Source organism: Schistocerca gregaria, chromosome 3, assembly GCF_023897955.1.
Source record: "Schistocerca gregaria isolate iqSchGreg1 chromosome 3, iqSchGreg1.2, whole genome shotgun sequence".
NCBI lineage: Eukaryota > Metazoa > Arthropoda > Insecta > Orthoptera > Acrididae > Schistocerca > Schistocerca gregaria.
In genome coordinates this window covers 131,804,213-131,819,819 of record NC_064922.1, presented here as the reverse complement: position 1 = coordinate 131,819,819, position 15,607 = coordinate 131,804,213, and the positions used below count along the sequence as shown (strand labels likewise).

Below are 15,607 nucleotides of genomic sequence, written 5' to 3'. Positions count from 1 at the left end.
TATGGTGCGGCATTATGGGAAGAAGGATTTTATCGATGACAATGTAAATGGTGAAATGTGTGCTGAATTCCTTCGTAATGTTCTACCGATGTTACTATAAGATGTTTCACTGCACGACAGAATGGCGATGTACTTCCAACATGATGGATGTCCGGCACGTAGCTCGCGTACGGGTGTAGCGGTATTGAATAGCACATTCCATGACAGGTGGATTGGTCGTCGAAGCACTACAGCATGGCCCGCACGTTCATCGGATCTGACGTCCCCGGATTTCGTTCTGTGGGGAAGGATGAAGGATATTTGCTATCGTGATCCACAGACAACGCTTTACAACATGCGTCAGGGCATTGTCAATGCATATGCGAACATTAAGGAAGGCGAACTACTCGCTGTTGAGAGAAATGACATTACACATATTGCCAAATGCATTGAGGTTGACGGACATCATTTTGAGCATTTATTGCATTAATGTGGTATTTACAGGTAATCACGCTGTAACAGCATGCGTTCTGAGAAATGATAAGTTCACGAAGGTACATGTATCACATTGGAACAAACGAAATAAAATGTTCAAACGTACCTACGTTCTGAATTTTAATTTAAAGAACCTACCTGTTACCAACTGTGCGTCTAAAATTGTGAGCAATATGTTTGTGACTATTACAGCACCATCTATCACAAAGCGAAAAAGTGGTCCAACTAAAACATTCATATTTCTTTACGTACTACACGAATATTTGATAAAAATTGGGGGTTCCTATTTAAAAAAACGCAGTTGATATCCGTTTGACCTATGGCAGCGCTATCTAGCTAGCCAATCATACCGCCATCTGGCTTCCCCCTTCAAGCTAGACAAGTTTCTTTCTTTGTAGTTTTTCCGTTGGACGCTTATTTCGTGAGATATGTGGCCTGGTCACGATCAATGGATCACCTTGTGTAAGTGCTGTTTCTGTATTTCGTAATATCATGAGCATTTCTTGTGCTCACAACTAACAAAATCAACTTGAGAATAAACGGGAAACTTTTAATCGAGCATTTGTTAAGAGACGGTAAGCGGAGAGTGATGACTTCGTTGCTGAATTTACTACTAGATTTCCGGTTCGGCAACTCCCCTCTAGGTACTAAAAAACACATAATATGAAGACAATGCCACATTTGTTGGTCAATGTTCAAAGTATGTGTGGTGAGTCAAGTATATTAACATGGGACGGAATCATGGCACCGTCTGTGGCAGGTGAGAATACGTAAGCACGTGGGGAAGGAGGAAAAATAGGAATCTTGAGAGCAGTTATATGGGTGCACAATTAGTTAGAAATGTGCTCTGTTAGACAAAAACACCTTTATACAGGATCACAATTACACATTAAAGGCCATTAATTAACAATGAAGACCGAAACATGTGCAAAAAGGGATTTTGTTTCATAGTTTCTAAAATCCAAATGACATGCTACCAGTTGTGTTGGGAAATTTATATACGGTTTGGGTACAGATTGCGATCGTATATATGGATACCCCACTTGATATGGGAACAAAACTTAAACCATTAGACAAAATCTTCTGTAAAAGTTCCGGGTTTCAATCAGGAAACAAAAGAAGAACGAAAGGATTTACTACAGATAACTACAACATTTCCAGTATTGTGGAAACACTTAAGGCGAGATCTGCTAGTCGTTCATGGGATTTTGAGGGCAAGGCGCAACATCTCCTACATACTGCGCCCTAATATATCATATGAGACAGTATCCGAGAACCATCTTTCAACACAATACTTCTTGACACATGGATGATGCCTGTGTGATCCCACAGCACGATGCTTCAGAACTCCCATGGCCAACCAGGTTCAAATGGCTCTGAGCACTGTGGGACTTAACATCTAAGGTCATCAGTCCCCTGTAACTTAGAATTACTTAAACCTAACTAACCTAAGGACATCACACACATCCATGCCCGAGGCAGGATTCGAACCTGCGAGCCTAGCAGTCGCGCGGGTCCAAACTGATGCGCCTAAAACCGCTCGGCCACACCGCCTGGCGCCAACTAGGTCCTGAGGTCAGTGACTAAATATATACATCACACCAAACGAAAGGAGAAACATCCTAGAAGGGAGAAGAAGCAAAATGGAACTTCACGAGTTGAAGAGGAATGTAATATTATTTCAGTGATTTCAATATCTAGTTAAACTTACAAAGAATTTCCTAGCAAGAATCTGCTTATGAGTATGGACTTGATCCATAAACTGATTTGGATAGGATGGCTGTTTCAAACCGTTCTGTGCTTTTCTCAGGCAAGCTGACTGACGACTTTTGTGAATGGTTGATATCCTTGATATTGTAGGTGGGGTGTAGTTGATGTCCAAGCTTGTCACACATTTGTTCTGGATCTGGAGAAATTGCTGACACTCGCGTATCTCAGCATTACTCAGATTGTTCACGGAGACACACGCCACATGTGGACGAGCATTCTGATGCTGAAAAGTCGCATAACGATACTGTCGCTTGAAGGAACACATGAGGGTGCGGGATGTCTGTGACATACTGTTTGCCTTCTGATTTCCCACAGTCACTACCAACTGTGATCTGAAGTCATAGTACCTCAACATGACTCCCAACTACATGACGTGAGGAGTAGCCCCGCTCTCCAGGTCAGCACCTTGCTCGGCGATGATGCACATCAAGAGTCGTGTCGAATTTATTGATTGGTGACTCCATAGAGTGCTGTGCGCACAGCGACCATATACATGAAATTAGAAGGAAGGTCAGTGTAGGCCGTAATATTGATGGTTTATTGATAGCAAAATCGATTTTCAATCACATAATGATCATCTTCCGTGTTATGGTGTACAAATTAAACGCATAGGCACTGGTATCAAGTTATTATCAGAAACCAAAGCTAAGAAACGATCACACTCACAGGCACTGGTTTCTGATAACTAGAAAGCAGTGGATATGAGTTTATTTTGTACACAACAGCACTGAAGATGATCACTATATGATTGAAAATTGATTTTGCTATCAATAAACCATCAACATTACGGCCAACGCTGACCTTCTAATTTCGTGTCGAACAGTAATTCATTTCAGGACATAATCCTAACCCATCCATTAGCAGTTTACAGTTTCTAGCCACAGCACCATAAACACAGCCATTTGTACTGTGATGTCAGTGGCAGCCTGCACATGGAATGGTAGCTGACTAGTCCAGCTGTTCCCAGTCTCTGAGCAAAGACCAATAGTGCAAGTTTACACAGAATGTTTCAGAGACTATATTACTTTTTCTTTGATGGCAGGCACATATCTGAAGGGCAATGACGTGGTTATTGCCTGTATACGACCAGAAGCTTTATGACAAGTATGCCTGCCTACAGGTTCCCATGCAGTCCAACTCTGGGCTAGTGGGAGCAAATAAATGACTTTCAAGTCACAGGCAACATTTGTGTTGTGGAGGTACCTTCAGCCTGCTTTATTGAACTGTACTACAGGTGCTACGTGTACCACTGAGCATGGCTAGGGACACGGTAAGATGGATAGAGGCGGCAGGGGTGTAGAGCTACAGGTAGAAAGAAACGGAGTGAGAGAAAGATGGAAGAGGTGATGCATAAGGCTGGTGGAAGATGTAAAGGGGTAGTGGTGAGGTTCAAAAGGAAGAGGAAGAGACAGAGATGGAAAGAGAAAGGGCGAAGGGGAAGAAAAATATGGCCCGAGAGAGGTGGTGGAAGAAATGAACAAAGGAAAAAGGGGAAGGAAGAGACAAAAGGCAGGGAAAGTGGGGAGGGGAGATAGATGGGGGTAGGAGGATACGGTGACAGAGGGTGAAAGACACAGAGGGGAGGAGGAGGTCTCTTCAACTAATGTGTCAAATATATACATGGCTGAAGCTATTGGGAAAACGTTAGTGTACGCTGACGCTAAAAAGATCACAACGTCAAAATGTAACTGATTTAGAGGAATGATATTTTGGTAATACATTTGTCTAGGTAACAAATGTAAGAGATAAAAATTTGCAAGACACTGGTTAATGTAAGCCTGAGATAAGCCATTGTATATGTGAAATAATTCTAAATTAATAACCAGTGTAACGGCCAGGATGCCAAATGCAAGCATGGAAATGTGCGTTCATTGTGTTGCACAAGTACCACATGTCAGTTTGTCGGATCGAGCTCCATGCCTGTTGTACTTGGTCAGTCAATAGAGGAACGGTTAATGCTCTTAGTGAATGACGCTGAAGGTGTAGTCCGCATTTTTGCTCGACTGGAAACAGGTCTGGTGATCGAGCAAGCCAAGGCAACATGTCGATACTCTGTAGAGCATGTTTGGTTACAACTGCGGCATGTGGGCGAGAGTTACCCTCATGATAAACACTCCCTCGAATGCTGTTCAGGAATGGCAGTATAACACGTCGAATCAACAGACCGACGTACAAAGTTAATCAGGGTACGTGTGTTGCTGTTTCTTTTTCCGGCTGTGTACTCATGGTGGAGCAAATAAAAGGGGCCTAGAGAACAGAATTCCAGGGTATCAAGAAACTCAGCAGGTTGCTAACCTGACTACAGCAGATGCTGAAGGTAACCACCTTTCATCTCTAGACATTTTTGGGCCCTCGTTTTCAGGCAAATTTCAGAATAAAACTTCCTGGCAGATTAAAACTGTGTGCCGGAGTGAGTGTCGGTCAGGCACACAGTTTTGATCTGCCAGAATGGTTCATATCAGCGCACACACCGCTGCAGACTGAAAATCTCATTCTGGAAACATCCCCCAAGCCGTGGCTAAGCCATACCTCCGCAGTATACTTCCTTCCAGGAGTGCCAGTTCTGCAAGGTTCGCAGAAGAGCTTCTGTGTGGTTTGTAAGGTAGGAGGCGAGGTACTGGCAGAACAGAAGCAGTGAGGATGGGTGTGTGTCGTGCTTGGGTAGCTTAGCGGTAGAGCACTTGGCTGTGAAAGGCAAAGGTTCTGAATTCGATTCTCAGTTCGGCATACAGTTTTAATCTACCAGGAAGTGTCATATCAACGCACACATCGCTGCAGAGTGAAAATGTCTTTCTTGAGACATTTCAGGATGTATTTTTGACTTGTTCAAAACAGAGCCAGTCTGACGTCATTTTCGGACTAAGTGTTGCATGGCCCTCTCTCTCTTTACCGTCACTTTGACAACATTAAACAAACGACTGACTTTGTTTTCACATAACTTTCAACAAAGAACGCCTGATGCTCCATTGTTAGTAGATCGTCCCCTTTGCGCTGCTTTACTCTCACTGACACAGCACACACTATGCTCTGAACCCGCAAGGATCATGTGGAGGAATGTGATTATAAACACACATTTACGTCCAGCCATATCCTCTCGCCCGGACCAGTTTCATTTGTTCACCCTGTACATAAGATACACAGGGTGAGTCACCTAACGTTACCGCTGGATATATATCGTAAACCACATCAAATACTGACGAACCGAACGTGAGGGGCTAGTGTAACTTTTTAATACAAACCATACAAAAATGCACGGAAGTATGTTTTTTAACACAAACCTATGATTTTTTTAATGGAACCCCGTTAGTTTTGTTAGCATATCTGAACATATAAACAAATACGTAATCACTGCCGTTTTCTGCATTGTAAAATGTTAATTACATCCGGAGATATTGTAGCCTAAAGTTGACGCTTGAAACCTGCGACGTTCAGTTGCGTGTTGTAACAAACACGGACCACGGTCGGCGAGCAGCATTTGCAAGGACATGTTTACGATGACGACCGTGTTTACGAGTGTGGTTGTAGTGCACTGTTGTGGTTTGGTCTAGCTGTCGCAGTGTCCGCATGTAGCACTTGCTGCTATTGTTATTCTGCATTCGACTCCGCACGCAGACCTACTGTAGTACACCGTGTTACCAGACGTCTGTGATAGTGTAGTGTTGTAGGAACTGTGACCATGGTGTATTGGAACTCTGAAAAGATGCTGATGATACTCATCTATGTCAAGTGTCGACGAAATGAAGCTGAAGCCTGCAGGGTGTATGCAGAACGGTACCCGGACAGAGAACATCCAACGTGCCGCACATTGCAAAATATCTACCGCCAACTGTATGCAACAGGTATGGTCGTAGCACGGGTCCGTAACAAGCCCGTCACAGGAGAAGCGGGTGCAGTTGGTGTGTTAGCTGCAGTTGCCATAAACCCACATATGAGTGTACGGGACATTGCGAGAGCCAGTGGACTGTCAAAGTAGTGTCATGCGCATACTGCATCGTCACTGCTTTCACCCGTTTCATGTGTCGCTACATCAGCAATTACATGGTGATGACTTTAATCATCGAGTGCAATTCTGTCAATGGGCATTAACAGAGAATGCGTTGCAGTTCTACCTGCTTACCGATGAAGCGGGTTTCACAAACCACGAGGCAGTGAAACTATGGAACATGCATTACTGGTCCGTGGACAATACTCGCTGGCTCAGACAGGTATAGCGACAACGACCGTGGACTGTAAATGTATGGTGCAGAATCATTGGCGACCACCTCATTGGTCCTCACTTCATTGCAGGGACCCAAACAGCTGCAACATACATCGCGTTTCTACAGAATGATCTACCAACGTTGCTCGAAAATGTCCCACTGGAAACGCGTCGACGTATGTGGTATCAGCATGATGGTGCACCTGCACATTCCGCAATTAACACTAGGCTGACCCTTGCAGGATGTTCGACGGGCGTTTCATAGGACGTGGAGGACGCATAAATTGGCCAGCCCGTTCTCCTGATCGTACACCTCTGGACTTCTTTCTGTGGGGTACGTTAAAGGAGAATGTGTACCGTGATGTGCCTACAACCCCACAACAACCACATTCAGTACGCCAGAGATTGCAATTGTGTACAGCAAATGATGGCCGCCACATTGAGCATCTATTAGCCTGACAAGTCGGGACACACTCCATTCCACTCCGTAATTGAAAACGGAAACCATATGTGTACGTGTACCTCACTCCTCATGATAATGTACATGGGCGTCAGTGAAAAAGACCAATAAAAAGGTGTTAGCATGTGGACGTAATCTGCTGTTCCTGTCTCTTCTGTACCTAAGGTGCATCACCGTTCCCTTTGGATCCCTACGTAATTCGGTGATCTCCGATACACACGATCGAACAGCGGAGGAGTGGTATTCAAGCGTCAACTTCAGGTTACAATATCTCCGGATGTAATTAACATTTTACAATGCAAGGAACGGCACTGATTACGTATTTGTTTATATGTACAGATGTGCTAACAAAACTCACGGGGTTCCATTAAAAAAAGGTTTGTGTTAAAAACACACTTCCGTGCATTTTTTATGATTTGTATTAACCAATTACACTATCCCATCTCCTCAAGTTCGGTCTATGGAATCGATTTGTCAGTATTCGATGTGGTTTACGAAATATTTCAAGCGGTAATGTTAGGTGACTCACCCTGCATATACGTGGATATATTTGTGCACATATTTTCACATCTCCTCCTAAACCAGTGGATCGACTTCAACCAAACTTGCTTCATGTAGGACTTACTGTCTGGAAAGAGACCTATGGAATAAGAACTACATTACTCCCATAGAATATGGGAAGAGAATGAAAAGCTTTGTAATGTCTTCACTTTGTATTGTGTGGATGTATAAGGCTGAAGGCATGCGGTAGAGGGAGGACATGATACTGAGAGGGGTAGATGGGAAGATGAAGGGAGGAGAAGATAGATAGAGGCGAAAGATGAGATGTATAGAGAGAGGCGGAAGACGACATCGATAACAAGGGTAAGGGGGTAGGAAAGGAGATGGAGAGAGAAAGGGAGAAGATGAAAGGAGAGAGGGAAAAGAAGTAGGCGGTCAGAAAGAGAGGAGGGAGCAGCTAGAAAGAGAAAAGACGAAATGTGCAGAGAGGAGTGTGGAGAAGGGTGGCAGAAAGAGGGGGAGGAGGAGATGGAAAGAGAGAGAGGTAACGCCAGCGATGGACAGAGGGGGGGGAGGGGGTAGTAGGAGATGGACAGAGAGAAGGGGCTACTGTAGGAGGCAAGATAGAGAGGGCTATTGGAGAATTGGAACAGAAAGTTGGTGTGAGTGTGTGTAAGGTACACCTAATGCCCTGAGGATAAGTATGAGAAAAACGTGACATTTAAAAATCTTCTGAAACTGTCGTTTCGCTCTTGTATTTAGCTGACTTGGAGCACTTCAAAAGTATGAAGTGGACTTTATCTATTATTTGTACCGCTCATTGTGTCAATGTCGCGAGAGTGCTCCAGTGCTTTTTTCGGCTGTTTTGAGGACCAAGGACCATGTCACATGGGTGAACACCCCCTACATTCAAAATCCTCTCTGGGCTCCCATGGTGTAAATCAGCAGAAAGTGCGAAATATATCAGGCATACGCGTACGCAGACAGAGCTGAGGACTAATGGGCACAAAAGATATGTTTCCACTTCAGCTATTCCTTAACTACACAAAAAAGTAACTGTGGGAACTAAATCACTGCTTTTACTTTGTGTCCCTTAGGGCTGGAATGACGTCAGTTTTCACGGTTCCAACCAGATTCCTACGCCCAACATCGACGCATTGGCTTACCATGGGATCATCTTGAACAACCATTATGTTCAACCAATTTGCACACCGTCCAGAGCTGCCTTTATGACGGGGAAGTACCCTATACGCACAGGTGGGCAATATATAGACTCTAAGACACAAAAAAGACATAACACAAAGGATTTGTCCAAACGGGACGGAAATCGGTAGATGTTATGTACATATGGAGACAAACAAATGTTTACAATTTCAGAAAAACTGGATGATTTTGTGAAGAGAAAGACCAACTGAGAAGGTCATTAACATGATGGGCGATCTCTGGCTTATATAAAACCAGCTATCCGGTTAGACGTAGATTGAGAGAGCAGTTGAATATCCTCCTGAGCGATATCGCGCCGAAGTCTGTCTAATTGGTGCGTTAGATCGTCAAATTACCGAGCTGGTAGGAGAGTGCTGTCCATAATCCTTCAAATGTTCTCAACTGGGGACAGATCTTGTGACATTTCTGGCCAAGGTATGGTTTGGCAATCAGGAAAACTTTCGCCATATGCGGGCAGGCAGTATCTTGCTGAAATGTAAGCTTTCCATAAAGGGAAACAAAGTGTGGCATAGAGTATCGTCTACGTATCGCTGTACTGTAAGAGTGGTGAGGATGACAACCAAAGAGGTCCTACTACGAAAGGAAATGGCACCTCATACCATCGCTCCTTGAAATTGGGCAATATGGCGGCCAACAGTTAAGTTGGTATAGCACTGCTGACCAGACCGTCTGCAGACATGTCACTGATAGTCGGGACTAACTTCTAATCGGGACTCATCACTAAAGACAAAAGTTTCGAGGCCGAAGACATGTCCCGAAACGCCCTGGAGAGCAGTGGGATGCTAACCCGAATGTCATCTGCTATACACCGTGTCTTGTTGCTCGTCGTAACAATCCTGGGCTATTTCAGCAACATAATGCACGCTCGTACAGGGCGAGAGTTTCTGCTGATTGATTTCATGATTGTCAAACTCCTCGTTGGCTCGTTGACCAGAAAGTTCTACAGATCTCTCCACAAATGAGAACGTTTGGAGCATTGTGTGAGGATCTGTCCAAGCAACTCGGCATTTTGACGATCTAACGCGCCAGTTACCTGCAACGATATCTCTTAGATGTTCATCTAACAACTCTGTCAGTCAATTCCTAGACGAATAGCTGCTTGTATAAGGGACAGAGTTGGGCTAAGGCGTTGTGGAGCTCTTGCTCTAGAATCAGTCATCCAATTTGCTGAAACTGTAATCACATTATCCGATTTCCTTCCACTTAGGGTAATTCCTTCATATTGCGTCGCTTTTTTGTCTTTGTAGATAACAGAAATTTAACTATACCTATACATGTCTGATGTTACAAATAAACTGCAGTGCTTCATAACGCACTGAACAGGTGAGCAGGGTACCCCCATGGACGAACACGAGGATCGCGGCTTAGCCAACGGCACGCTACTGCCCGGCTACCTGAAGCAGCTCGGTTACGTCACCAGAGCCGTCGGCAAGTGGCACCTGGGCTTCCACGAGGTGGAGCTTACGCCCACCTACCGCGGTTTCGACTCCTTCCTGGGTCACTGGGGCGGCTCCATCGGCTACTTCGACTTCATCGTCCAGACTTCACCCGACGGCAAGGTAACTAATAATATCTTCCTTGTCAATTCACACAACCTTCAGTCCCCACATTTTTTTTTGAATACGCGTGAACGTTGATGACCCGTTGATCGGTGTACCCCTTTATATTACGAGGCGTATTCGGAATGTAAGGTCCGATTAAGCGCGAAATGGAAACCAATGTGAAAATCCGATGGAGTTTCGCACAGCTTTTCTGGGGTGTGCCTGTCGATCGCTTCGCGTCGCTCTTTTCAGTTCAGAGAGCAAAGTGATCACGTGGGAGGTATGTGCATCTGGTGAGAGATTCGCCTGAAGCTATGCAGCTCACATAAACGTCATGCGTTTCTTTCTTCAAGACAACTTTCAGCGGCAATTTGCCGGGGCAATGACTACGCTCCAGGAATTTTTTCGATAGGAAGTGATTGATACCAACAATACAGCCCTTAATTGACTCCCTCCGTTGTTCATCTCTGCTAAACCGCTGGCTACGAAGACAACATTTTGTCACAAACAGCGAAAGTCAGACCAACGCAGAGAATTGGCGGAAAACACAGGCGGTTGCTTCCTGTGAAAAGGACACTTTAAAGTTTGTACAGTGCCACGACAAGTGTCTAAGTCGGAGCGGCGACTATTTAGAGAAGTAGCTGGAAGGTGTGGCTAACTGTTACGAATAAAGAAATTTTGAATTTCCGTGTGGTTTTCATTTCGCGACCGCTCGGACCTTACATTCTGAACAGCCCTCGTACTTCCAAGCTTTACCGTACCACATAGGAACTGTTTTGAAAGGGGAGCCGTGATTTGTTGTTCAACCTAAATGGTTCAAATGGCTCTGAGCACTATGCGACAACTTCTGAGGTAATCAGTCTTCTAGAACTTAGAACTAATTGAAGCTAACTAACCTAAGGACAGCATACACATCCATGCCCGAGGCAGGATTCGAGCCTGTTCAACCTAATATTCAGTCCTAAATCACTAGTGAAAGTGCGGTAACTTAACTGACAAAGATAACGTATGTTAGTGCACTATCTGTTCGAATATATAGAGTAGAGGCCGGAATTGAAAAGGAGGTGGGGAGTACCGCCGTATCGTCAGCAAAGAAATGGTAACAGCAAAACGGGTCTGTTGGGAGACTTCAGTGATTTCGAACTTGGACCAGTCATCGGATGCTGCCCAAGTTGACTGTTGGTGATGAGCCTGTGAAGTGGAAGCGTGAGGTTCGAGTGTAACGGAGGGAGAGTCATTGGAAAAATTTCTCACGATATCATCAGAACTAAACATTCATGAGTGGAAACAGCTACCAGTAGTCCAGCTAGCACAATGACTGTCCATAGGGACTTAAAGAAGAACGGGGTACAATGGTCAAGCAGCTTTTTATAAATCAAGCATTTCTGAAGTCCGTGCTACGTGACGCTTAAGAAGCTGAGTATTTTAAATGAGTGATTTCGAGTGATAAATCACTCTATACACTGCAGCTATCCGGGGCTTCAGTTTGGAAAATGCCAGAAGGACGATGCTTCCTATTATTTATAGGGTTCAAATGCTTCTAATGGCTCTAAAGAGTATAGGGGTTGACATCTCTGGTCATCAGTCCCATAGAAATTAGAACTACTTAAATCTAACTAACCTAAGGACGTCACACAAATCCATGCCCGAGGCCGGATTCGAACCTGCAACCGGACTGAAGTGCGTAGAACTGCTCGGCAACATCGGTCGGCTGTGAAGCAGGAAGTAGTATCACGATAAGGCAGCGTTTTACGTGGTTTGGGAGTGCCCCCTTATTGTGCTTAAAAACGCTAAATTCGAAATGACATGAATACAACTTACGTACTGCATAATGCTTACAGTACAAGAGCGCTCGGGAGACGATGACTGTATAGCCTAACAATGCACCCTCGCATGACCCAGCATCTGAGAGACAACGTTTTTTATGGACAATAACATTTCCGAAATGGACTGGCCTACCCAGAGGCCCGAAATGAAGCAAATGGAACACCCTAAATATGAGTTAGACAGTGTGTAGTTCACTCCAGAACCCAACGTCCAACATCGCCGTCTTCTCTGGTCTCGGGTTTTGATGAGAAATGGCCTGCTTTTCTCCACAGACATTTAGACACCGCATTGAAAGTATTCCCAGCATTCAAGACGTCGTAATGTGAATGGTGGACAGCCCCATATTATTGTCCACAGATAGGTACCTGTATAGTTTTGATTAGCTGGCGTATATGAAACAGTAGGCCTTGGCGGTGAAATTAAGTGACGAAATCTTCTCTTATCAACGAATTTAAAGCACCATATTCAAGCGTTTTAATGGGTTTCCTAATTTTTCATATTCGGCGTGTGTCAAGTGGGACATGACTTTTTTCTTCTGCCGAGAAAGAATCGGGCGATGGGGGTACATCATGAAAGGGGCTTGGGAAGGGGGCGTGAGGGGCTACATCCCGTGTTATGTAGACACGATTCACGAAACTTTTCCGTTCCTAAAGTATCATCCACAGCTGTGCTGGATATCATCAGAGCTGCTGCTGGTTCCACTGAGTCCTGTCTCGCGTCCGTCGCCCGTCGTAATTTAATATATTATTTATTGGTAATGTTGATTGTTTCCGACTTACGTGGTGGACCTTAATCAAAATGATACTTCATTCAATTTTGATTTACAATTAAACACTTTTGTTAAGTTCTCTTTTTTTAACAATATTGATCTTTAGTGGAAATAGACTCGCTGAATTTTAAAACATGAGTATATAAGTTGAACAATGGAATAAACTTTTTGTATTAATTTCCTCGGCTAGTCAGTTCACTTCAAAGCAAAAAATCTTTAGTTATTAACTACAATTGCAGCCCCCACACGCGCGAGAGTATTTTCTCTTACCTCCGTTAACCATTGGCTCTTGGCTGTGGTACTGAAAATAAGATCCTTAAAGCTACGTATTTTCTGCAACGTCGGGAGGCTGTGGAGAAAAATGTATATCATGTTAATAGCGGGCGAGTTTTTCGCTTCCGCTAATTTTTATAAGTTAATATCGCCACGTAATGGAGTTGTTGGCTGCATCGGCCGCTGCAATTGTTGCACTGTAAATTACTCGAATGCAGGTAATTCAAGGAAGGCGGACATGAAATCGGGACCACCTCTTACATATTAAAAGTGAACAATAATATTAAATCAATATATTATCTGCTTAATTAGCACGAATATACTTACATTTGCCAGCACTCGCAAGATGTCCGTCTACACACAACCAAGGCAAGAGAAGAAGTGAAGACGACTAAAAAATTAACAAAAGATCGTATCTTGTCCTCGCTTTATATCATTTTGTAATATTTATTTGCCATCGAAACTTACAAAAATAAAGTATTATTTTACGGATACATGAGAAAAATGTATGTTATTCAGTTTTTAAATGTCTCTTCTTTATAAATACTGTTTTCTAAGTCTCTTCGTATTATTTCACTGGGGACGCTATACTTGCCTACTGACGGGCCGGACGTCGTAGAGTGACGTAGATACTCCGAAAAAGTGATAGATGTTTACACGTGATCGGTAGTTTCATGAACTACGACCCAACAACCCGGAATAATCAGCAGCATCTAATACATCCGGTAGTGAAAGCCTTTACTGAATGTTACTGTACATTTTCAACAATGATTGACTGTTGACAACAAACCTCATAAGCTAGTAAATCTACAATGAGGTTATTGTACAGCTTGAAGGTTCAAGAGTATGAGTTACATGGTATTTCCAGTACAAGTTCTTTTAACGCAATCACCAAAAAATTTTCAATACTGTATTGCATTTACTGGATCATTGGCGGTCGAAGTACCAATAATACCTCTATTTAATAATATCTATTACTATTAGTTAAAACGTTATTAATGCATCAATGAACTTCACTAAAACCAATAGCGACTGTAGCAATATATTCGTTATATACTTAAACGCAACCTCATACGAATTCAGTACAATAGTAATACCTAAAGCAGAATGCAACATTCAATAGTGAAATGCAACAATAATAAGAGTTGAATAATAATGATTTTGGAAACAAGCGAAACCACAATAACTAAAAAAAAAGGGACAGAAAAATTCTCGTATTGAAGGCAATATCTAAACAACATGTACCTGAGCGCCGGCCGGAGTGGCCGAGCGGTTCTAGGCTTCAGTCTGGAACCGCGCGACCGCTAAGGTTGAAGGTTCGAATCCGTCCTCGGGCATGGATGTGTTTGATGTCCTTAGGTTAGTTAGGTTTAAGTAGTTCTAAGTTCTAGGGGACTGATGACCTCAGCTGTTAAGTCCCATAGTGCTCAGAGCCATTTGTTCTGTACCTGAGCAAAGACATGTATATGTGGAAATATTGACCAGTTTCTTATTGTCTAATCAATGAAATTTAATTTTGAATCTTTTTTGTCTGATAAATCTTAAAGGTACGAGGTTCTGACAGCTGATACTATAATCTGGTGAGATTGGTGCAGTGAAGATGGCTAAAAGGTTTAAGATATACCTGTGCTATCATGAACAACAGTTTACTTCATATGTGTTCTTATGTGCAGATATACAAACTTACACACACACACACACACACACACACACACACATGCGCACTCACTCACAGTCAACATTTGCCAGTTCTCAAAAATTTTGCTTCAGATGAAGACAAAGGTAAGAAAAGAAGTTACAAATGTAACGATCAGTACTGTATACGTCCTACAGGATTATTTTATTTAGTCAACCGGATTTCGGCTTACAACGCAATCATCAGACTTTAATTTACTACCGTCGTCAAAAAACTACAATATTTGTTAACAATATTGGGAAACATATGACTCATCTAGACTGACGCTCGCATACGCAGTAAATGTAGTCTTTGACCGTGAAGTGGTAATAGAATTAAAAAGGTAAAATGTTGAACCATAAAAACAAAGAGAAAAAATATGAGAAACATAAACAGTAAATTCTGAAAACATTCCATATAATAACAATTAAATTGAATTAACAATCGCAATGAAATAAAATTTGTACCTTACAAGAGAAGTGAAAAATAATTGGAGGAGGTATTACTTATGGAAAGTGATGCAGAAACAGTGTAAAAGATGTAACTAACAATGATAACAACAGATATACGAAGTACATAGGCAGTCACAACAGAATGAATAAATCCAGGAAAATGAAGAAATGGAAACGAACAAACGATGTGGGAAGTACCAGAAAGCTGTCACTTTCAGTTAGGTTTAGGAGATGGCAAGTATTGACCTCTCTTGATCATTTAACACTGAATCATGACTGTGGACCAGATGTTTTTGACACCCATAGCATCCAAGAGGTTGAGTTTTTGGCCTTTTTTCTGTTAAATATGAACATGGGACTGTGGGTGACAGATGTGGCCCTACGTCAGTGCATACTCAGTATATCTGGAACCATATTTCTACGACTTCGAAATTGCATTCATG

The 15,607-nt window shown here is 43.0% G+C and overlaps 1 protein-coding gene across 1 annotated transcript in view; it reads left to right on the top strand.

Annotated features, from left to right (window-relative positions):
• LOC126355029 (arylsulfatase I-like) overlaps positions 1 to 15,607 on the top strand; it is a 100,938-nt gene that overhangs the window by 14,677 nt on the left and 70,654 nt on the right. Inside the window, exons 2-3 of the mRNA XM_050005177.1 lie at positions 8,501 to 8,660; positions 9,951 to 10,186. Of these exons, the coding sequence (XP_049861134.1) occupies positions 8,501 to 8,660; positions 9,951 to 10,186 (396 nt within the window). The remainder of the gene's footprint in view (positions 1 to 8,500; positions 8,661 to 9,950; positions 10,187 to 15,607) is intronic.